We start from the raw sequence: 25,614 nt of genomic DNA on the forward strand, positions 1-25,614 counted from the left end.
TTCTTTTTTCCTCCCTCAACTCTCGTTTTTCCTCTTTTGCACTTTCTATCACATTCTATTCTACAACTGGTAGTGTTTACCCTCTTCTGTTTCTTCCTTCAGCACTTTCCATGCTGGCAGTTTGTGAAAACTGACTCCTCTGGAGGTAAAATGTGAGCGTTTTTATATTATATCCTTGAAAGTATCCTGAGGATCTTGGCCATCCTCTGCTGTGCCAGCTGCCCAGGCTGGATGTTCTCTATGGCTTTAATCTTCCTTCTTACTTAGAGGGAGAAAAGACTTAAATTGTGCTATTGCTTAGGCCTCATGTGATCCACATTATTTACCATTTTCACCTTAACATTATCTTCTAAGACTCAAGACACCTCCTGACTATTGTTAATCCCACTCTCTATGTAGATACTCAGGTCATTTTTCTGGTTTTCCTTTATTATTGTCAGAATACCATCTCCCTCACCAGTTGACCCTGCATATGCGATCTAGCAGAGCTGACAGTTCTACTTGACAATGCACCAAGCTGCCCGAGAAGAAACCCAGACCAATAACTTTATCTTCATGAACACAGCCCCATTTCCAAAATGTGTTAGTTGTACACACTTAAAGGACAAGGGCTTTACCCATTTCATGTCTTTATTAATCATAAGACCAAATGCCTATCAAGGATTAGAAAGAACTTTAAAGTTACCTTCATGCTAATATTCAGGGTCATTACTGTCTCTTCTAGATGGCATAAAATTGATCAGGACAGAAAGATTCTATTCCTAGATTTGCTATGCACTTGCTCTATAACCTTGAACAAATGACTCTAGTTTGAGGATTATAACAACTTATCCATTGCATGGAAGTGTTGTGAAGATTAATTCCTGTTTTTAAAGTGATTTGAGGATCTGCTAATGAAAGATGCTATATAAATGCTAATTTTTATTATTCATTCCCACATCTATATATTCTCTTTCTTCTATCTCATAAAATAGTCACCCTAAGCAATTACTATTAAATTCATTTAAAGAATGAAAATGAAGAACCAAATTTTCATTCTGAATTCCAAATTTCCTTCCTTTTCAAGATGTAAGTCTTGTGATCTCTAAGTCATTTAAATGCAGATCGTTTGGCTGAATCACAGTTATATATAATACACTTAATAATAAGGATACGGAAATTTGGAAAAATTACAAACTGAAGAAAGAAGTTCTTGGAAATACAGTCTATTATTCAAGCACAGATAACCTGTACAATATCAATCCAGCAAAATTTTCAGGCTTTTAGATGTAAAACATTTTTGTAACAACCAAAATATTTCCGTGCAATTCCATTCAACCCCCTTTAACACATTTACAAGAGCCACACTATACAGAAAACTTCCATATAGTCCTTATGATTACTTATAATGTTATGTTATTACATGCACACTTACTGAAAATCCTTTTAAAAACTTTTGTGATTTTTGCATAAATATTTTTAGTTTGTTCTTATGTGATCATTATTACAAACCTGGAAGTCTCTGGGATATGCAAGTTACAAATAAGGAAACTGCAGCTATTCTGCTAATTCAGAAGGATGAAATACTTTTGTTCAGAAGGGAGCTTCAGTCACGCTGGAGTTGAACTTGGCTTCTAATGAAGCCCTATCTATGCCTTTGGTTCTGAAGAATGATTCTGACCTAGTTATCCTCAGAAGCCTTACTCAGTTTGAGGTTGATCCAGAACTTAGGGACTTATCTTAGATTCTATTCACATCACCATTTGTTGTCCAGAATTTTCTCAATCAGTTGGGAAAACCCTGAAAACTACTTTATTCATCGCATTTTTTAAGCCTCTCCAAATGCCTCTTCGTTTTGACCTAGTGGAAGGAATGGCTTTGGGGAGAAGCATGAAACAATTGCCTCTGGGAACTTTTGGACACTTGAACATACAATTATCAGCATAACTGTGTTGGAAAGGACAGGCAACTAATTATAGTGCCTTTCTGTAGATGGTGTTTTATGTAATAATCTATTATACTAAAACAAGTGGCAATCATATAAAAGTATGCATGTATTGCATCATATATGAATATATATGTCAACCTCAGGTTTACAGCTATTTTTCACTGTATAAGCAGTGATGAGTTTACTCTTTACTTTTGGTGGCCTTATGAAAGCAAAAAGGCCGTGTGGTTGGACCTCAGAATCCTGTTAGTATGCTCAGATTACATTCTTCCTGACAATTCACAGTCTAAGATAAAACATTTTAATGGTCATTATTCTGTAAGTTAAGAGCAAAATATTTACTCTGAATAATATGGATCTATTGTAATAATAATTTGTTTTTCATCAGTATAATGGTAAAACATTTAGAGAAAGATTCCAATTTTATAATTTTTAACAGTTGCTATTACACAGAAAGTGCAGATCTCAGTTTAAGTTTGTAATGCCACGTAGACGCTGTGCACCAGAAGGACCTGTGGTACCTGAGAAACATCAGAAGAATCCTCTGTTATTTATTTATTTACTGTATTTTATTTTTTATGAGTGCCTAACTTGGTTCCCATGATGATAGAATTATGACTGATTAGTATCTTTTTAAATATAATGGGTTCCTTTTTTAATATTATCTTGAATAAGGGGATTATAATGCACTACTGAGAAAACCCTATATTGAGACTGAATCTCAGTAGCCAGAAATTTTCATGATACATAACTGCAAAAGCTAATGTGAATCTTCTCTTCTCACACCAGTGTCACATCACTCAATCAACCAATCAATCAATATCTCTATTTATATCTATTCGTATTTCAACTATCAAGGAAAAATTTAATCTTCTGTGGCTCACCTCTAAAGAACTCATTGATATCGTTGATCCAGTTTCACTTCTTGAGAGTCCTGCATTATCATCCAACTCAGAGGCCATGAAATTCTTCACAGCTGTGCGAGGTTCAAAGGGCAAATTCTGCATATGTTCCTGGGGTGCGAGATGTTGCTCTAAGTTCATATTGAACTGGTCCATTACAGGGGGATTCATATTGAATTCAGGGTTTACTTTGTAGTGCAATAGCCTTTCATGAGGCAAGGTTTCCATGCCAATATTCATTTTGCTTTCTTCTTTCATTGAAGGCTGGTTATTTACAGAACTTCTGGGCATCACAATATAGTCACTTTCCATCATTCTTTCTTGAGGATGGACTATGTCCATGTCAGCCCCTCTCAAATTATCATCCGTACATAAGTACACAGTTCTCCGCAGTTCACTATTTTCTTTTTTCAAACATGGATTGCTAAGCTCATTCATACTCATGGGCATGTGTAAACCTGTGGGTTGCTGGATGATGACTTTGGAAATGACATTTCCAGGCAATGTTGAATAGCTTAGCCCTTCAGGGTTTGTTCCCTTTTCTTCTTCATCATCATTTAGAGAAATCCTAGAGAGTGTTCCTGTTATTGTGGCTGCTCGGCAAGGACCAATATCCTTATGAAGAACTGTGAGTAGGAATGTAAAGTTGAAGAAAGAGAGTTAATGTGTGTTTATTTTTCATTATTATATTATGTTGTCTCGCTTTCTACTAAACATTAAAGATATATTATCTGGAAGGTATGTTATTTAAAAAATACATATCAATTTGTTTGTACGTGGTCCAGAGATTACTCAATCACTCTTTATTGATTCTGTTATGCTCTCATAGATCTCAGGTAGCCCATACCTAAAGCACAGCTGAAAGTTGATTAATGGGCTTTCAAAAATCTTAGTACCCTGTCCTTAAACAACTCCGTATAACTTTTCAGGGAAACAGGAGATTACCAGAGAAGTTTTCTCCATCAGTCTGCTCCAAAGGATGTTTGTAAAATTATGAACATATTCATACAAATTTGATTTTTTTCTTAATGGCTTTCCCTCCAAAGTGTTCTAGAAGTTATGCTCATTAAAATGCTTCTTGAAGGGATGATTAATGGGAACTTCATCCTACTGGATTGGAAATCCCTCCAAAAATTATGCATATTGAAAATTAATGAGGATTTTTTTCACTGAAGGCCATATGGTCAAGGTGGATACAATATTCAAGAGTATTTATATTCAGTTTTATATGGAAGAAAGAAAATTTTAAAAATTAATCTATGTGCTGGAATGCCCTTACGGGAATATTAAAATTGGCAACTGAGTTTAAGAAAAAAACACTTTATGAACCTCCAAAAATCTTTGTTCCGTTTTAAGCCTAAGAATAATGATTTAGGGGAAAAAATCTATGATAACTTGTAGTATGAAAGGGAACAAAACAAAAATGCAAACCAAACCAAACAAAAACAATCAACAAAAGAGTAAATAATTCTTTATTAATTTTAGTTTTATTTTCTCTTTTTGCCTCTGTATAAAAAGAAAACCATGTTTTGGGGATAATAGAGCAGAATAACACAAAGCATGCTTAGTTATGAACAATTGTCAGTTTTGAGGATACAAATGAATAAAATTCTGAAGACTTATTTTTTAACTTTGGAATTGAAAGCACACAGAATAGCGCTGTGCGAAGTTGGTTCAACATGCATATCTGGTGCTAACCTACCTACAAAGTAGAGCAATCATCATTTAAAATTTCATTAGGCATAGAGGACTGTAAAAATCTGGTTTATTGTTTCCTCATAAAAAGTTTCAGATATACTGATTTTTTTCCATTATTATCCAATTCTCAAATAGAATCATAATTAGTATGCATTAAAGCAGAGGTTGAAAAAGATTATGTCTTTCCCTATTACACAAAAACAAGACTTTAAAATTATTTCAAAACATGAATCATTCATGTAATATCTGTTATCATGAAAGATATTGTATCTAGTTATTGTATTATTGTCTCTTTATCTTAGGCAGTAAAAATCACGTTAAATTTACATATTTTTTTAAAATTAACAATTTTGTTGTGCCTTTTTATGTATTTAAGTGTTATACATAATAAAAAGTAGAATAATTCAGTTTTAAAAAGTTATTTCCAAACTTCTTACTATAATAATCAATAATGAATTGTAATTTCCAGGAGTAATGATACATGACATAGTAAGGGGCAAAGTATGCTAAATTTGATGATATTGTAACGATTTAATGATATTGTAAATAAATACTTAAAAAAATCTCCAAATTCAGTGATGAACACTTTTAACCCTTAATTGTATAAAAAATAATTCCAAAATTTATAGCAGTAAAATTTAAACATGAGTTGTGGGAACCTATCTTGTTTCATTAAAATATATAGATAAGTTTAATCTTTTATTAAAAAACTATAAAGGAAGTATTGGTAGTGTGTATTGACTATAAATTCATACAAGATATATTGTTTTGCACAAATGTAATATGATTTATAATTATAGCCAACACATTTCAATCAAGTGATATAGTTGTGTTTGCTGAAAAAAATATATCTATATGTGTGCGTGTGTAAACAAAGATAATTCTTTTTATGCAGTAGTGGCTGCTCTACACGAGAGAAATGCCTGCCTCTTAGACTTACGTAAAATGTATATCCAAGTTTTGAATATACAGCATAAACAAATCATACCACCTACACATGAAAACATGATGTTAAAGTGATGGAACTTTCAAGAGAAATTAGTCAAGTAGTGAAACACAAACTCCAAACAAAATATAAAGCAACTGAATATTTGGCATGATCAGATGGAAATGCTGCCATTTAGGGAAGTGAATTTCACCTCAGTATAGAGAAAGACTGTTTAGAGTTCATGAATATGCTTCAACATAGACAGACAACTCTAGATAAACTCAGAAGAAAGCTCCTAATGGGCTCAACTGAAAAGGGCACCACTAACAAATGAAAACAGAAAATGAAAACATTAGAAAAATTATTTTCTAATAAAATAATGGCACTGGCCTGTATTAGGGGTGCTAAATCCCAGCATACAATGAGGCCTGGGAAAAATCTGTAACTTAATGAAGGAGAACAAGATAAATACTGCAGAGATGAGATCACAGCTTAAGGAGGCTGGTCTAATACAGTGGTACTCAAATTTCAGCATGCATCAAAATTATCTGGATGGCTTATAACTAGTTCCTGTACCCCAACCTCCAGTTTCAGACCCCAAAGGGCTGGGTTAGGGCCTCAAAATGTGCATTTCTAATAAGTTCTCAGGTGATGATAACACTGATGGTCTAGGGACCACTCTTTCACAACCACTGGTTTAATGTTACAGCTGTTAAAGGAAAGACAACCTGTCTGCTCTTATATTGCTTCTCTATCAAGGAGAACTGTAATGAGTACACCAAATGAGGCTGAAAAAAACAACACTGAAGGTGGAAGATTAGGAATTAAATGAATACTTATTCATTGTAAATAAATTCAAGCTTCTAAACCTGGACAAATCACATCCCATCTTGGAACATAGATGTGGAAATTGGCACCATGGCTAGTGATTTTTGAGAAATTATGGCAGGTGGATGGAGCAAAGTGACAATATTATATCAATTATCCAAAAAAGGGAAAATGATCAATTCTGGAAACCAAGCACTAGTGAGACTGCATCCTGGCAATATTTTGTTAGATTTTTCAACAGGAAATAGTGATTTCTAATGCCCGGCACAGGTCCACTACGGGTTGCCAAATCATGATATGTTTTGCTATGACCATACTCTACATAGAGTATTTAGATTAAATCCAGGAATGAGAATATGAGATTAGTCTCTCATATTATTGTGATCATGACAGGATCTGAGATTCTGCACAGATGTTTAATGGTTTTGAGTTGAATCTGAAAACTCCATGCAGAGGAAGTCTGCTGGCAGTAAGGGGGTGCCTTACTGAATATAGCAGGTTTCTCTACCAGGTTTCATGCCATTCAACTCTTTTAACTACAGTTTGAATGAAGACTTAGAAGGTAGTCTTATCAAACTTTTAGTCACCAAACAATGGAAATGGATAGTATGCTAACCTGAAATTGGTAAAATAATAGCAAATAGACATAAATGCAAAGGACAAATTTCTTTTTCAAGGAAAATATACCAAAAACAAAACCTTTACAAATTAGACTGGGGAAGCCCTGACAACTTCTACAAAAAGTCTTATGAATTTCAGGTAAGTTGACACTAGTACTGAAATAGAAATCATATGCAAATCATTAATACAAGTAAAGAGCCCACTGTGATAAATGCTGGGTAAACATGTATACATTTGGGCATGATAATTTAAAATTATTGATAAATTGGAGGCTACCTTGGGCATCGTGCCTCAGAGAATGCTACAAGAAATGAATGATGAAACAAGCCTTGTTTAATCTGAAGAAAAAAATACTTGGATTGGGCTAAATGATAATTTCTTTAAGATAGTTGGATATTTATATGAAGTAGATATCCGCTGTTGTTTTAAAAGGCAGCACCAAAATCAACAAATAAAAGGTAAAATGAGGCATATTCTGTTCCTACAAAGGACCATATTCCAACAATTGGAACTATCCCCCAAAATTGAACATATAGTTTCCTTTAAAACTATTGAGCCATCTACTCTGGTAAGAATTTAGCCACAGGCTAGGAGATTATGGCATACAAGTCCTCTAAACAGGATGTGCTGCAGAGTTTCTCTTCATCCTTTGTAAAATTAAAACCACAACAACCTTAATACACATACAGACAATGCAATTTCATCTTTATAATAACCCATATTCTGTACTTGATAAAATAGAGGCACAGAAGGGTTAAATTGACTGGCCTTACACCCAACAACCATTACTTGGTGGAATGGAAATCTTATGTCTCCATGTGAAAGTTTTTCTGCTGTCATGGTGTTTCCAATGAATCATTCTTAGTTTTTCTCTCATTTCTCTTGTTCTCTCTCTCTCTCTCTCCTTCTTCCTCCACAAACACACTTCTGTTACTACAATCCTTCCATTTTAAAAATTCTATTTATTCATACACATAAATATGGAGACAAAAGTGACTCCATCTTGGATGCTAATCCACCATTTTGACTTCTCAATAACCCTAGTCCTATGAATGCCTCCTGATTCTTACTTTATTTACTGTGCTTAATGTAAGAACATGTACTCATTGCAAATTCTGCCTTTAGATCAAAGCAACCTTGATGTAATTGTACAAATCATAGGCTATGAGGCACATAGCACTCTTGTCCGTTCTGGAGAGCTGCCTTTAATTGTCTATACAGCATGTATCCCCTTTCCCTATGGTATATAAACTCTGTGTCTGAAGAGTAACTGTGTGGGGATCTGTCTGTCTTGCTGCTGCCCAAGACTACACTCCTGTCTGTAAGTTCCCTAATATCCTACCTTTTACCAACAACTGGATTTTTCTGCCTCGTTCTTTGGTTTCTCAGCTCCTTTGGCATTTGGGGGCTGCTTTAAATATACAGCCCTTTCACAGAACAATATATAATGTGTAAACCACAGCATTTTCTTTAAAATTAAAATCTATAGAAATGATTGAACATCCCTACTGATTAGATTTCAAAATCTAAATATTCTTACCTGATCGACAGGCAATGTCTACATCCTTTTCAAAGTCTGTCTGTAACAAGAAATAATAAGACATAGAACCATCATTTAGTGAAGACTTCAAGTGTCTTTTACTAATCAGATTATCTGAAGTTTACAGATATCTAACTTGGCAGTACAAGTTTATTGTTTTGTGCATAGGAAGTTTCTCTAGGTATAATTAGATTGTTTTCAACAGTGTTTTCTAGAGCCCAAATGTTAAATAACATCAAAGGAAACATAACACACAATTTTAATAAGATAATACAATACCCAGTGTCATCTTCAGTCTGGAAACTGATTACTATACATTAGAAGGATAGAATTTTAAGGCAATTCTCTAACCATAATAAAGACGTCAGAATGTGAATTATTATGAATATACTTAAATAATTATGCTTGTTATTGGCATTTTTAAACATTCAATTTGAATATATTGCTTGTAATGTAACATCTTATAATCCAGCTTTGTCAAACTAGGTTAAACTAGGTTCAAACTAGGCTCTTCTAATGATTCATTTTCACTCAAATGTGGCAAAAAGCTTTCAGGTTTAGGACTTAAAATTGAAGATTAAACCATACTCATCTGGTCGAGAACCTTCTGGGTTTTAGTTGTGACCTCATATTTTCCTAAAACTTTTATTTTAAGCAAATCAATTAATGTTTTGAAATTATAAAATTTCATTATCTTGATCAGGGTCTTCCAATCAAATGCCTTTCCCTATTAATATTTTAAATCAGAGATTTTGGCTATTTGTTTTTAGTAAGGAGTTGATTATTCTTTGTAAAGTCTTAGTTACTAATGTATCATCTAGCTTATTATTGTTGCCTAGTTCAAAAAAAGTTAATAATAAATTGAATATACTGTAAAAATAAAACTTTCCTATTTAATTCCTGCTTTAAATGACAGAGTTTAAATCTCATCTTATTTCTAAAATACATCAAAGTGGTTATACCTAAAGTACACTTTGATTCCAATAATAACCAGAGCTCATGTACAGTAACTGGTCTTTCACTAAAAGGGTGGCTACTCCTTACACTTTAGAACAGTGGTTCTCATCTTAGGCTGCACACTGGAATCACCAATACCTAGGTCCTACTCCCAAGATTTTGATTTTAATTGGTCTGTGGTGTGGTTCCCCTGATGATTCCAATGTTTCACTAAGGCCAAGAACCACTGCTTTAAGACTAGAAGTGCAGGTTCATAGTGTTCTGAACTGTAAAAGACATCCACATGATCCTATGCACAAATCATTAGCCCGAATTCTACGCAAGGAGGAACATACTTCGCAGTGTTGCATAGGACTCCCACACTCAACACCCCGGGGAAACAACAACATGTCCTGGACTCTGAAGCCATCTGAAAATAACACTTCTGTGGTACCAGAGTCCACCGTCTATTAATGAACTGAAGCCAAAGTCAATCAAAATGAAAATTTTACACTATTTTACTCATAAGGATTTCTATTATTCCCCTGAGAAATCATGACTTAATTAACAATCGGAAGAAAAATAAAAACTCACCATGATTTGAGCATGCCCATTAGGAAAAGAACTCGAAGAGTCTGCATTGATGGGATCCTGACAGTTTCTCAATCGGCATCTAAATGCATCCTGAACCTGGGGGGAGGGGGAACACATTAATTTTCTTCTCTCTTAATAATGACAACATACTGTCTATCTTGGCAATCAACTCTGAGGCAGTGGTTATCATTGATTTTACTATCTTATACCGATTTTGTTTACTTCTTTTTAAAAAACTTATTATTATTATTACTACTATTTTACTACTATTATTTTTTGAGACGGAATTTCACTCTTGTTGCCCAGGCTGGAGTGCAATGGTGCGATCTTGCCTCACTGCAAACTCCGCCTCCCAGGTTCAAGCGATTTTCCTGCCTCAGCCTCTCAAGTAGCTGGGATTACAGGCATGTGCCACCACGCCCGGCTAATATTGTACTTTTAGTAGAGATGGGGTTTCTCCATGTTGGTCAGGCTGGTCTCAAACTCCTGACCTCAGGCGATCCGCCCACCTCGGCCCCCCAAAGTGCCGGGATTACAGGCATGAGCCACTGTGCCCTGACTTGTTTACTTTTTAATACAAACGCTGGTGTACCTGGACTTTTGCTGTATGCCAAGGAAATTTATCGCTTGCCATAACCTACAGAGGGAAGTGCTGGGAACTCCTTAGCTATCAAAATAGCTATATCTGGCTCAACACTAATAATTCTTGCCACAAGGCAGATTTATTCCACTGTTGTACATAATATGTGTGTCTTTTAAGGGGGATTTACTATTTGGTATGGCATAATCTTCATAACAGCTTTAAATATTACGAAAAATGAGATTATTCAATGATCTTTTGACTGAAATTGATTTGGGATGTTTCTTTTTATGTCTCATGTAAGAAATCTTTGAGTAGACTATCTCTTGTCTTCCTTCAAGTACTATGTGCCCTGATTTAAAAACAAAACATAATTAAACAAAAGGGAAACAAAACAGCACTACTTCTGGTGGACTGACTTGTCAATAAAGTCACTTTGCAAAGCCAAACTTCCTTAATATTCAAATATCCATTTATAATCAAATTCTGAAGAAAGACCAAACATATCTCACGAAAGTTCTAAGAACATTACATTAATTCTTTTGTTAAAAAACAAGTCAAGGAACATGAATAGCTGAGTAGCAAACACAAAAAGCAATTGACAGTTATTCTGTTCTTACAGTGTCTCAGCATCAGCCCGTTCTTTCCACTTCCAGAGGTTCATCAAGCTCCCCAGGAGCTGTTGATGGACATCTTTACAAGTAGCTACTTATCCCCAGTCAATGTCAATGTCAAGGTCATTTCACTACTTTGTTTTTCTAACTTCGTATGGTTGACTTTCCCTTTCTTGTTTATTACACTCTGTTTTATTGGATTAAAAAACAAAGCATAGATGATGTTTTCCCTGTTTTACTGATGCATCATTATAGGGACCACTAAGATTAATATATAGAGATTTTCACTTTTGGAAAGCACTGATATAAGATCTCTTGTCACCATTTTGATGTGAGATATTCATAACATACCTGTTGTCCAGGAAACAAAACAAAACAAAACAAAACTGAGCCTATTATGCTGTTTTTAGCTTCCTCCTTGTCCTCTCACCCATTTCATAGTCATTAGTAGCCTCTCTCCTAAATTGCCACATTGCAGGATTTGGAAACTGAGACTAAGTCTAGTCACAACCAAAGACTGGCCAACTGGCCCAATAATGAGACCTCTTTCCACTTCTATGTCTCCACCTCTGGTCCTAATCCTACTGATGTGGCCATAATGTCTGTGAAATAAAGGAATGGGGATAGACTCAGTGTTCTCTGACCTGCCTTCCATTCTATTACTCTAGTATTTCTAAATCTAGAATTTCTTTGAAAAAGAATGCATTACCTGATACCCAGCAAGGTAATTTCTTATTTCCTTTTTCAAACACATCAGTTAAAGTACAGACATAGTGAAATCTAGTCTGATCATCTTTTCCTGAAGAACTGAATAAGCTATTTATAACTAAATCATCTAGCTTTTCCTGGTAAAGGAGACACAACCAGGACAAAATTAGATTTTTCAGATGTGAAGGCTTTCAAGCTCCTCCTTTTTAGATTAAGAAGTGGTTGTACATTTTAAAGAGAGACATTAGTAATCAAAAATTGGTAATGAGTCTTTGTCAGATCATTACTTTTTCTATTATGCAGACATTTGATTTGGGGAAACCACTAAGAAAGTATATCTGTTTTTAGAAAAAAAAATCCTAGAAACCAATGTCAGAAAAATAGGTACATATTAATTTTCTGTTTGCGCCTCAAGGCAACTATTAAAGAAACACATTTTACAAAGGAAGATAAACTATGTTATCAGTGGTGCCTTCTGGGAGCTTGTCTCATGAAGATTTCTATCAAACATATTTCTAGATCAGCATATATAAAATGAGAAACATTTTGGTAATGCCAAAGATTAATTTGAATGGTCCTTGCTAACCACTCCCAATTTTCAGACCTTCAAAGCATAGTTGTCAATATTTTTGGCTGACTATGAAATATGGAAATATAATTTCTGTAGGTTTCTCTTCAAAATCAACTCTTAGTTGCTTGAAGGAGATGTAAAAGAAATCCAGGTCTTTTCAGAACACACACACATATAAAATCAGTACCTTCCACTACCAAACTCCCAAATGGGACAACAGATTAAGGGCATTTCTACACTGAATGATGATGTCAGCTTCATGAACCATTAAATGCTATTCAGAAGAAATATAAATCAAAAAAGAATAAATATTCTCCAGTAAATTCAAGGTCATTTTAATGGTCATATAAATGTCACAATTTAAGTGCTAGATTCTCTGACACTTTTATTGCCTCTGATATCTCTAATTTAGTAGGATTTGCAGAAGAAATTCTACTTGATTCTAAATGCTCCATTTTATTTATTTTTTTAATCTTAAAAATGCATCTAGGGGGCAGGGCATGGTGGGTCATGCCTGTAATTCCAGCACTTTGGGAGGTGAGGTGGGAGGAACACGAGGTCAGGAGTTCCAGACCAGCCTGGTGAACATGGCGAAACCCCGTCTCTACTAAAAAAATACAAAAATTAGCAGGGTGTGGTGGCAGGTGCTTGTAATCCCAGCTACTTGGGAGGGTGAGGGAGGAGAATTGCTTGAACTCAGGAGGCGAAGGTTGCAGTGAGCTGAGATTGTGCCATTGTACTCCAGCCTGGGTGACAAGAGCAAGACTATGTCTCAAAAAAAAAAAAAAAAAAATGTATCTAGGGAATCTGGATGAATTAGTCTGTTAGTCTTAAATATTTGTCCAACACTGTCAGGAAAGAATGATTAGATTAGATTTCAGAGTGCATATTTCTTATCACAGAAGAGAATACTTCAGGCAAGATGGTATCTGAAAAAAGCATTAACAGCTATTTGAATGTATTTGGATAATTAATTGAATTTTATATCTGGTAAACTAAGAGGCTTGATTTTGGTGAATTGATGTGAATTGTGCTAATGAAGAATAATTGAATTTTTGTAAAAAGCAAGTCTATATTTCAAACAAGCAGAAAACACAAAAAATAAAAAAAAGACAGAATCTAGATCTTGCTTTCTCAACCAGAATATTAAAATATTCTGTGCCAATAGTCATATTTATAATGCCTGGCAATAATATTATTCTTTGACTTACCATTTGGAAAATCACTTATTTTAGGTAACAACTAATTTAAGATTTATTAGACATTGAAATCATTGCATCTTTGAGTTCTTGTGAAATTAACATTAAAAAAATTACTTGATACCAGTAAATGCAATTTTTTACTAAACCTATAGGAAACAATTTAATATTTAAGATAAATTATGGCACAGTTAAAATCTAGACTTCAAATTTTTTCTCTTTACAATAATCTGTAATAGATCTTTCACCTGAATTGATAGGCAGAGGGTCAAATATCTGCAGGAGTAGCAAGGAACAGATATGTAACTAACATTGGGATATTTAGGAGAATTTAAGGCAATCTAATGGCATGTTGTAAAATGAAAAAAAAAAAAAAGAACGGTGAGAAACATCACACAATAAGGTGAAGAAAAAACAATAAGCTATCAAGGTTGTCTCCTGAAAAGAATCCAACCATGTACTTCCAAAGTTATTTTGACTGGCTCCTGCTGAAGGTTGCTCTAAAAACTCCTGAAAAAGCTATAAGCTCTGATGGATTTTTGGATGAGACATGAGTTCAAAGAGGTTTTCAGGGGTGTGTCTCACTCTTGTCTTCTGAACCAGGAGAGGGATTCACTTTTTATCAACAGCAGCAGGCTGAGAGCTTCTGGATTGGTCCTCGCTCTGAAGGCAGCTGGCAGAGTGTCATTGTGGAAGCTGGTGCCAGAGTTAGAGATTGCTAGGGAAGAGCACCGAGCGATGTTTGGCAGTGTTGCAATTCAGACAAACCTCACAGGAAAGAGCTACACAGCTTGAAACGGGCTCTGTATTTAGCTACTGAGCAAATCAGACCCTGAATCTTCACTTTTAAGAAGACAGTTTTACCTACAGTAATTCTTCTTGATTTCCTATTCAAGAGGATCATTCTAAGCCAGGAAAATAAGTAAAGTTACATTCTTGTAATTTGTAATTTTTCCTTCGGGGGAGAAGAGTTTCTTATGTGGCCTTTTATTTTTTGAATCTCATTTCTACCACTGTTTCATATTTGAACAAACAGCTCAGCTTTTTGTAATAATTAAATTCTATATGACCTAATTATGAAATGAATGACTTTTCAATTTCATATGTATTATGACAGTTGATATGACAATTGATATGAATGAATTATGAGTGACTTCACATTATTAATATATTAAGTGACTTTGCTGATAGCAAAGTCACTAAACAAAAAGTGAAAATCTGCCATTTACTTTGCAATGAAAGAAAAATATGCACTCCAGACGCAAATTTCAGTCCCAATGACTTTCTATTAGAATCCCTTAATATCTAAAGGATCTATCACTTAATCTCTAAAATTGTTATACCTCTTTACCTTCAAATTACTTTTCGTATCAGTTTGAGGAGATCATACAAGCTTCTCTAAATTATATGTCATGTGCATGATCTAAAAAATATGTAGCAGCATTTCTTCAGCATGAGAATAGAAAGGAAGGAAAGGGAAATTATGTGTTAGACACCAGGATCCCATGCCTTCTCAGGTGATATTTCATTTCAGCCTCATGCCATCCCCTTTGTGGCAGACATTATTTCAGTGTCACAGAAGAGGACCTTGAAGCTTAGAGAGCTTAGGTAACTTGCTCAAGATCATAACAATAACAAGTAGCAGAGCTGGGAATGGAATCAGCTCACTTGACTTGAAAGGTAGTCTTCATTCCAATGTACCACCCTATTGTCTTACTGAACAAAGAATAAGATAGTTTAAGTGAAGGAGTAAACCAAAACAATTATTTCCAACTGGTCAGAAATTAAGTTGCTGTACCATAATTTCCAACCTTTTATGATTCAGATAAAAAATAACATATGAGTTAAACAGGTAAGTTTTCAGTCTGAACCTTTATTTAAGACATATTGAACCTCCAGTTATTAGTTTAACAATATTGCAAGGACAATCTAGGAGTGGCAAGGAGAGAAAGGTGAAACTTGTCCATCCACATATCCACGTCTGTGTCCACCTCCTCTTCTTCTTTTTTTTTTTTTTTTTTGGCAGAGTCTTGCTCAGTCATGCAGGCTGGAGTGCAGTGGCATGATCTCAGCTCACTGCAACCTCCACCTCCTAGGTTCAAGTGATTCTCTGCCTCAGCCTCATGAGTAGCTGGGACTACAGGCACCTGCCACCATACCCGCCTAATTTTTTTTTTTTTTTTGCATTTTTTAGGAGAGACAGGGTTTCACCATGTTGTCCAGGCTGGTCTCGAACTCCTGATCTCAGGTGATCCACCCACCTCAGCCTCCCAAAGTGCTGGGATTGCAGGCGTGAGCCACCGTGCCCAGCCTACTCTTCTTGACTATAGACAGAAGCACCATGCTGCTACCCAGAGTAGGGAACAGCTGGTAGGGCAGTGTGAGGCTCCTGCAGAAGAACTGTGGGTAACAGCAAGCAATGGTTTGGTGTTAACTGGCAGGCATGACAGTTTGTCAATTTCTGTTACGAACTCTCTGTCTGAACTTTTTTACTGATGTCATCTCATCCATCTTATTTCATACTCTTGTTAACCCCTTAAATCTCTGCATGGACTAGGAGAACCATGTGTGAAAATCAAGACTGATGTAAATATTCATAATATAATAGCAATTTTGCCAAGTCAGGAAAGCTTAATCTGGAAGGAGAATTAGAATTTACATTTCCCTGCCTAAGAAGTGGGATGACTTTTGGGTCAAATGAGGTTGGTGATTTCTTGGAGAGGTATGTAAGAATATGAGCATATTGTCCTTGCCTGTGTGATGCCCATGCTCTTATTTAAAAGCAGTTTTTGTGCGCCTCATTCTCTGTTCTGCTAAAACCAGGTTTGTTTTTATACCTGCAGACATTATCCCATTTCAAGGTACTGCATTCTATTATTTTTTTCTTTTTAGAGATGAGGCCTCACTCTGTCACCCAGGCTAGAGTGCAGTGGCTCAATCATGGCTCACTGCAGCCTGGACCTCATGAGCTCAAACAACCCTACTGCCTTCTTCTCCTGAGTAGCTGGCAATAAGGGTGAACACCACCACACCTGGTGAAACGTTTTTTAAATTTTTTTTTGTAGAGATAGGGGTCTCACTGTGTTGCCCAGGCTGGTCTAAAAGTCCAGGCCTCAAGCAATCCTCCCATCTTGGCTCCCAAAACAAGTGCTAGGATTACAGGCATGAGCCACTGTGCCTGGCCCCACATCCTATTTTATTACAAATGAAACAACAAAAAAATCTGAAATGTGTTTCTTCTTGAACTTTCAATCAGGCTGACAAGGATAAAGCTCTTAGCAACCAACTCCCATCTTGCTTAATTCTTCTATTTATTATTATTATAATTTAAGTTTTGGGATAACTGTGCAGAACGTGCAGGTTTGTTACATAGGTATACACGTGCTATGGTGGTTTGCTGCACCCATCAACCCGTCATCTACATTAGGTATCCTAATGCTATCCCTCCCCTAGGCCCCCACCTCCTGACAGGCCCTGGTGTGTGATGCTCCCCTCCCTGTGTCCATGTGTTCTCATTGTTTAACTCCCACTTATGAGTGAGAACATGCAGTGTTTGGTTTTCAGTTCTGTGTTAGTTTGCTGAGAAATGGTTTCCAGCTTCATCCATGTCCCTGCAAAGGACATGAACTCATCCTTTTTTATGGCTGCATAGTATTCCATGGTGTATATGTGCCACATTTTCTTTATCCATTCTATCATTGATGGGCATTTGGGTTGGTTCCAAGTTTTGGCTATTGTGAACAGTGCTGCAATAAACATATGTGTGCATGTGTCATTATAGGAGAATGATGTATAATCCTTTGGGTATATACCCAGTAATGGGATTGCTGGGTCAAATGGTATTTCTGGTTCTACATCCTTGAGGAATCGTCACACTGTCTTCCACAATGGTTGAGCTAATTTACACTCCCTCCAACAGTGTAAAAGCCTTCCTATTTCTCCACATCCTCTCCAGTATCTGTTGTTTCCTGACTTTTTAATGATCACCATTCTAACTGGCATGAGATGGCATCTCACTGAGGTTTTGATTTGCATTTCTCTAATGACTAGTGATGATGAGCTATTTTTCGTATGTTTGTTGGCTGCATAAATATCTTCTTTTGAAAAGTGTCTGTTCATATCCTTTCCCCACTTTTTGATAGAGTTGTTTATTTCTTGTAAATTTTTTTAAGTTCCTTGTAGATTCTGGATATTAGCCCTCTGTCAGATGGATAGATTGCAAAAATTTTCTCCCATTCCATAGGTTGGCCTCAGTTCTGTTCCATTAGTCTATATATCTGTTTTGGTATCAGTACCATGCTGTTTTGGTTACTGTAGGCTTGTAGTATAGTTTGAAGTCAGGTAGCATGATGCCTCCAGCTTTGTTCTTTTTGCTTAGGATTGTCTTGGCTATACAGGCTGTTTTTTGGTTCCATGTGAAATTTAAAGTAGTTTTTTCTAATTATGTGAAAAAAGTCAATGGTAGCTTGATAGGGATAGCATTGAATCTATAAATTACTTTGGGTAGTTTTCATGGTATTGATTCTTCCTATCCATGAGCACGGAACGTTTTTCCATTTGTTTGTGTCCTCTCTTATTTCCTTGAGCAGTGGTTTGTAGCTCTCCTTGAAGAGGTCCTTCACATCCCTTGTAAGTTGTATTCCTAGGTATTTTATTCTCTTTGTAGCAATTGTAAATGGGAGTTCACTCATAATTTGGCTCTCTGTTTGTCTATTATTGGTGTATAGGAATGCTTGTGATTTTTGCACATTAATTTTGTATCTTCAGACTTTGCCGAAGTTGCTTATCAGCTTAAGAAGATTTTGGGCTGAGACGGTGGGGTTTTCTAAATATACAATCATGTCATCTGCCAAGAGAGACAATTTGACTTCCTCTCTTCCTGTTAGAATACCCTTTATTTCTTTCTCCCGCCTAATTGCCCTGGCCAGAACTTTCAATACTATGTTGAATAGGAGTGGCGAGAGAGGGCATCCTTATCTAGTGCCGGTTTTCAAAGGGAATGCTTCCAGCTTTCGCCCATTCAATATGATATTGGCTGTGGGTTTGTCATAAATAGCTCATTATTTTGAGCTATGTTCCATCAATACCTAGTTTATTGAGAATTGTTAGCACGAAGGGGTTTTGAATTTTATCGAAGGCCTTTTCTGCATCTATTGAGATAATCATGTGGTTTTTGTCATTGGTTCTGTTTATGTGATGGATTACGTTTACTGATTTGCATATTTTGAACCAGCCTTGCATCCCAGGGATGAAGCCAATTTGATCAAAGTGGGTAAGTTTTTTGATGTGCTGCTGGATTCATTTTGCCAGTATTTTGTTGAGGATGTTTACACTGACGTTCATCAGGGAAATTAGCCTGAAGTTTTCTTCTGAGCAAGCTCAAAATGTTAGAATCAGTACAACCTCAAAATGTTAGAATCAGTACAACCACCTTTTAAGCAAGCACAAAATGTTAGAATCATTACCCTGACCCTCCCTGCCCTGAGCTACTTATGAACTTTGAAATCTATTTATCTTTCTTTACGAGACCACTCATAATGGCCACTTATCATGGTCATTGAACACTCTGACCAGAAAGCACAAAACATCACTTAGTCAATGCTTTGTCCTCAAATGTCATCAGTATTGTTTTTTTTTTTTTTGCTGCTTCAGTCATAGCTATCTAAAAAAAAAAAAAAAATCACTAGGGTCCAGGATCACATCATTTGCTTTATGCCTCCATGTGCTTCATATAGTCCCAGAGAAGAATCAAACTCTCTCCTATTCACCACAGGCCCCACTCCATGGAAACCGTATGCCAAGTAACCCTTCTCCATCTTCCTCTACCAGAAACCTTCACTTCCCTAATCTTCTAACCTCATTGTTCCCTTAAGAACCCATGAGTTTTGAAGTCTTTTATCACCTCCTCCTTCCTCTTCAAAGATCAACTAAAACAGCTGACCCATCCTGCAGGAAAGGAAGGCACAGATATACCCTTCCATGCTAATGAGTCACACTCAATTTCCCTGTAAGTAGTCAAACCTGGACTTTCATGTAACTCTCTGTCTGAGCTATATTATATGCAATATGGACTCTTTACATATTGTTGTCTAGTTGTTTCATCACTACTGGCTTCATTTTTTTTTAATGATTTACTTTGGAATATTATTGGTTTTAGATTAGACAGGTAAGGATGCTTGTCTGTTTTACATATTCACTGCCATGTGCATGTAAATCATTTTGTTTATCTGTATGCCTTGTGGAAATAATAAGACTAAATAGGAAATAGGCTAAAAAGGGTGGGAGTGGGAGAAGGAAGAAAGAAAAGTTTTTTATTTTAAGCATTTTGCTACAAAATGACTTCACAGGTTTGGATACAGATTTTGGGACCTCATCTGGTGCAGCCTAGACCTCCTGCCAGTGCTTGGGAAAGAGAAAAGAGGGGCTTGGCCCTGTTAGTGATGCTACAGAACAGCCACAGGATTCTCACATACTGATATAACAAAATTATCCATTTAAGCACTTTCCTTTTATCCTTCCACTTAGTGAATGAGTTTTATTGTAGCTTGTTTTGTATCATGATCTTGTGATTTTCCCCCTCTGACATAGAGCTGTAAGACTGTCTTAGAGCCAGGCACAGCCAGAGACAGAAAGATGAGAAGAATGTGCAGGCACCAAGAAAGTGGTTTCCTAGCAACAGTAACTATTTCAAAGGTTTAAAAATTCTTGTATCCTTCCATTTCCATAGCAATGCGGGGAATAGTAAATAGTATATTTTGGTATCTGTTTAATTCAAATAACTTTTAATCAACCAAGGATGGATAAATGAAGAAAAGCCTCTATACTCATTGGATTCAATTCCGTCTTATTAGCTGTTATACATGTTAGCTTCCAAGATTTAGGTTCTGTTGCTAAAAGTATGTATTGTGATGAATCAGATGGCTTCTTTTTTTTAATTCTTATTTGTTTTTTTCTCCAGAGAGATTTAGTAAAGTAATTCAAAAGAAAAGTTATTTCAGAAGAAGAAACTGTATTTTCAAGAATATAAATTTTATAAAGTTTAAATATTGAGATTTTAGGTCTGAAGGTCAGAACAAATAGTTATGCAAACATTCCAAATTTTTTTAGTGTGATATAATTGATTTGGCAGGACAGCATAATCATTTCTCCCTTTTCTTCTGATTTGAAATGATTGTAAAATTGGACCCACTAAAAGCAAAGTCACTTTTAAAATAAATTAGGCTCCATACACAACACATTAAAAATATCACAGTTATAGTATTTCACTTCTTTTCTCCTTCTTAAACTGCAAGGCTATATTCTTCCCCTGTGTAGACCCACCTCCTCCACAGAAATAATAAATATGGGTAAAGCCTTCTGAATTCATATTGGGACAGTCATTAAAGACCAAATTATGTTAGTGTCTGTCAAAAATACATAGAAATAGAAATATATATATATCCAGTCTCTAAACTTAAAAATATGTATTTTACATTGCTTATATATTTTAAGAAAGAAAAGCCCACATGAATTTTAGTGAAGCAAATATTTTAAAGTGAAGAGCAGTAGAGATAACACTGTATTTCTAGGATCCAGTTATAAATTATCAAGTAAATTAATAGATATAAATCACTACCTAATGTTGTACATATAGCTATTCCATTTGCTTTGGTATATCTTTATGAAATTATTGTTCAGTGGAGACACAGAGGACATGGCAAGATACTTCTCTTCTCTTGGACCATGGTAATGTCAGGGCAATGTGATCACAAGTAATCTGAGATATACCCATTGCTAGTGTCAGGCAATATACCTTTAGAAGTTCAAAAAGAATTTCCGTGTTCCAAATGAGGCCTCCTATGATATCTTCCTTGGGATCTGTAAAATCCTTTTAAACAAGGTGTTTAAATAAAATCTTCCTCTAGGAATTCTGAAGCAGACTTGCCCTATACCTGAAATCTGCTCTGTGTATTTACAGCAATGTTATAGGGTATTTTTAAGGTTCAATTAAAAAAAAGAAATAAGTGATTTGCCATTTCAGTGACGGAGATAAAGAGTGTTATGACACTCTACTGTTAATTTATTTGCTATAAAATTATTCAACTTGAACTAATAATTGAAAATGCAACAACAGAGGTGTATCCATATTTTTATTTTCCATTAGTACAGAAAACATGTATTTAGAGACACCTACTTTAGCAGAAGCATTTATTATATGATTGATTTAATTACTTGTAAATCTTTTTTTTTGACAGTTAATAGTCCAATTGGCAAGTATGAAAAAGTTCTGAGGTAAACCAAGAATTTTTGTGCCAAGTATTTTTCTTCATGTAAACAGCAAACATTTGATAATTAGCCATCATAATATCTGCCACTTTAAAATCTGCATATTTTGATGATAGCTTAAAACTATCTATCAAGCTTATTCTGAAGAAAAAGAGAAGCTTATATAGTGATGCAGCACTGTTCTACTCCTGAACACCTAAGGGATTGATATCTTCTAAAAACTGCATGTAGGTATATCATCATGTATCTTACTTAAAACCTGAAATACTTTATCCTTAATCATCAATCAAAAACGTATTATGTGTCTACTCATTTAAAACAATCTTGTTACTTAATTATTAGCAATAATATTAATATAGAAGACCCATAAGATAGTTATAGTTGGAGAACATAAGCTACATTATTATTCAATTTCCTCTTAATTTCTACTCCTTTGTTCTATAAATAATTCAATACTTGGAAGATTTTTAATGCTGATATTCTAGGTACAAATTTGCTAAGGGAATAGTAAGGCTTGGCAACCGTAAACGACATCAGACTTTTTAAATGCTAAAATACTCTCCTCCCCTTTACTAACTAACTCCTCCCCTTAACTAACAATGTGAAGTTACTGTTTATTGGTTTTCATTGATTTTCTACATAGAATATTCTTAGAGTACATGTGGGTTTATTGCGGACATCTGTATCTTATTAAGACATTTATGCAGACAACAAACATATGAAAAATAGATAATCATCACTAGTCATTAGAGAAATGCAAATCAAAACCACAATGAGATACCATCTCATGCCAGTTAGAATGGCGATCATTAAAAAGTCAGGAAAGAATAGATGCTGGAGAGGATGTGGAGAAATAGGAAGGCTTTTACACTGTTGGTGGGAGTGTAAATTAGCTCAACCATTGTGGAAGACAGTGTGACGATTCCTCAAGGATGTAGAACCAGAAATACCATTTGACCCAGCAATCCCATTACTGGGTATATACCCAAAGGATTATACATCATTCTCCTATAATGACACATGCACACATATGTTTATTGCAGCACTGTTCACAATAGCCAAAACTTGGAACCAATCCAAATGCCCATCGGTGATAGACTGGATAAAGAAAATGTGGCACATATACACCATGGAATACTCTGCAGCTATTGAAAAAGGATGAGTTCATGTCATTTGCAGGGACATGGATGAAGCTGGAAACCATCATTCTCAGTGAACTAACACAGGAACAGAAAACCAAACACTGCATGTCCTTATTCATTAGTGGGAGTTGAACAATGAGAACACATGGATACAGGGAGGGGAACATCACACACCAGGTCCTGTCGGGGTGGGGGGATAGAGGAGGGATAGCATTAGGAGAAATACCTAATGTAGATGACGGGTTGATGGGTGCAGCAAACCACCATGGCACATGTATACCTATGTAACAAACCTGCATGTTCTGCACATGTATCTCAGAACTTAAAGTATAATAAAAAATAAAAAATAATAGCTCAGAAATATTGTTCTTCCCATCTGATAAATCAGGTAAAAGCCCCTGGTTATCTCTGCACATCACTGCAAAACTATAGGGTTTATACTATGTACATGTGTTTTTTTGCGATGTGCACATTGCAATAAAGTTCTCAAACAAGCTAGATAATGCAAAATGACAGAGTAGACGGTTTTCTCAAAATGACTAGCATGGTACTATGTCGTGTTTTTTTGTCACCACTCATCCCTGGAGTAAATGCTAAAATGACTTATAAACCTTATAAATACTCTCAGTGCTTGCAATCTTTCAAAATAGTTTTCACACAGGTTGGAAAACAACATTTTATTTCTAAACAACTCAAGTCTGAAATCTCTCATTGTCCTGGATGGATATGGTGCTAGTTAGTGTCTCCATTCATGAAATATGACTTTTTTCTCCCCCTATGACTGACAATGAACCTCAATCATGATCCAGAGAAATGCTGATGTGATAATACCTCTACAGTTCTTGGAGACAATCACTGCCTATCATGTCTCGCTGTATACATTTTTAGTATTTTTCTAAGAGTAAACATCCATATCAAAAGCAATAATCCATAGTAATCATAACCAAAACTTAGTATAGAGACAAAAGAACTAAGCATTCATCTTCAATGTTTTCTACTTAAAACAGTATTAGTTAATATATGCAATGAGGGTGTGCTGTGTGAAGAAACATGAGTTAGGGAATGAGGTTAAGAACTATCACTGCCTTATGCTCATGACCTGTGTCTTTAAAACTTATGCCTCTATGCCCTCTTATTCACTAGTTTTTCTGACAGACTTATTTATACAAATCACTCCATGTAGCTTCTCTTAAATCTATTCTCCCTGGCTTTTGACACCTCTGGTTGTGTTTTTCCCGGCATAGTCCCATCTGTTCTAATCTGTCTCTTTCAGAGTGCTGGGGGCGCTCCCAAGCTGTGTCTTAAAGCATTCCTTCAGCTTTGATTCCCAAGTCAATGGAGGAGACCAGCTTTAATCTGAACACCAAGATATTAAGAGATCATTCTTGTTAGCAAGGAAATACCCTTCCAGCCATCCCTGTTCTCTCTCACAAGGACGCTTCTCACCTCTCTCCGAAGAATGCAGTGGACCATGACTATAACAAAGCCTTGCAATGAATCAAACACAGCAAAAAGTATTTGAAACAATATGGAGCGTTTATCTGTCATGGCCAGAACCGCAGACATCCACGTCAAAGCCAGAAGGGGCAACACCACGCAGGAGCTCCAAAGAGATGCCCTGTTGAGACCAAGAAAGCAACATTACGTAGCTGTACATCACATCCCAGGCCATAGCCCCCCATTCAACAAAGCATTTTTGTATGTGGTTCCAAGACCATTAACTTGGAAACCACAAAGCCGATGACATTTGAGAGTCTTATTTATTTTTTTTATGTACCATCCCACAATAGCTATAAAGACAGTTTCCAATTATAAATATTTAAATATACTCTCTGGTCTTGTATTAGAAAACACAATTTTTTTTTCATCATAGCATTTTCTCACATGCACTGTAAAAGATTTGTAACAAGAAGATGTAAATGATTGGGACTAACATGGCGTTACTGGCGGTGGTGGCTGACAAAGCTGTTGTTGAAACTACTCCACACTTGGCACATTTGAGCGTCAAACCGCTATGAGGCTCACTCATCTGACTGCAAACAAACAGAACACCCACAAAAAGAACAAAATATTGAATTGTCACCAAAAAAAAGTTGCTGCTGCAAGTTAGCTTTTAAATACGATTTCATGCAGAAAAGTATATTTATCAAAAATGAATGCTCTAGGTTGCTGTAAAGATGCATTTATACTACAAATTATCTTTGTAACATTTACCTTTTAATATGGGTCTTTGTTGCATGCAAAACATATTTCCATCATTACACCATAAGTGGCCCTTGTGTCTATTGATCAAAGTTGCTCAATACACTGAGTTAAACATAAGCATGTGCTTCTGTAGACACACAGTGAAAACCCTTTATTCAGACCCTAATAATCAAACATGTGGGGACTCCTAGCTCTGAGGATGTTCATTGTTAATTGCAGAAGGCATATATATCTGTGAAAACCTTCTGAAATGTAAATAATCATCTCAGAAGTCCAACATAGGAGGAAATGGATTTTCGGAGTCTTCAATTATTTGTTGAAGATGTAATTTTTTTCTCAACAGATTCATATTTTGA

The 25,614-nt window shown here is 35.7% G+C and overlaps 1 protein-coding gene across 4 annotated transcripts in view; it reads right to left on the reverse strand.

The window, feature by feature from the left end:
- Positions 1–25,614, reverse strand: part of ADGRB3 (adhesion G protein-coupled receptor B3) — a 758,270-nt gene that overhangs the window by 24,784 nt on the left and 707,872 nt on the right. For 3 of the 4 annotated variants that reach the window (XM_055257305.2, XM_063618736.1, XM_055257316.2), the window contains 5 exons: positions 24,988–25,086; positions 24,500–24,671; positions 9,975–10,070; positions 8,445–8,484; positions 2,812–3,455 (listed from right to left, as the gene is read on the reverse strand). In XM_055257305.2, coding sequence (XP_055113280.1) covers positions 2,812–3,455; positions 8,445–8,484; positions 9,975–10,070; positions 24,500–24,671; positions 24,988–25,086 — 1,051 coding nt within the window. The remainder of the gene's footprint in view (positions 1–2,811; positions 3,456–8,444; positions 8,485–9,974; positions 10,071–24,499; positions 24,672–24,987; positions 25,087–25,614) is intronic. The other variant, XM_063618730.1, reaches the window with a different exon arrangement.

This window comes from Symphalangus syndactylus, chromosome 2, assembly GCF_028878055.3.
Source record: "Symphalangus syndactylus isolate Jambi chromosome 2, NHGRI_mSymSyn1-v2.1_pri, whole genome shotgun sequence".
Classification (NCBI taxonomy): Eukaryota; Metazoa; Chordata; class Mammalia; order Primates; family Hylobatidae; genus Symphalangus; species Symphalangus syndactylus.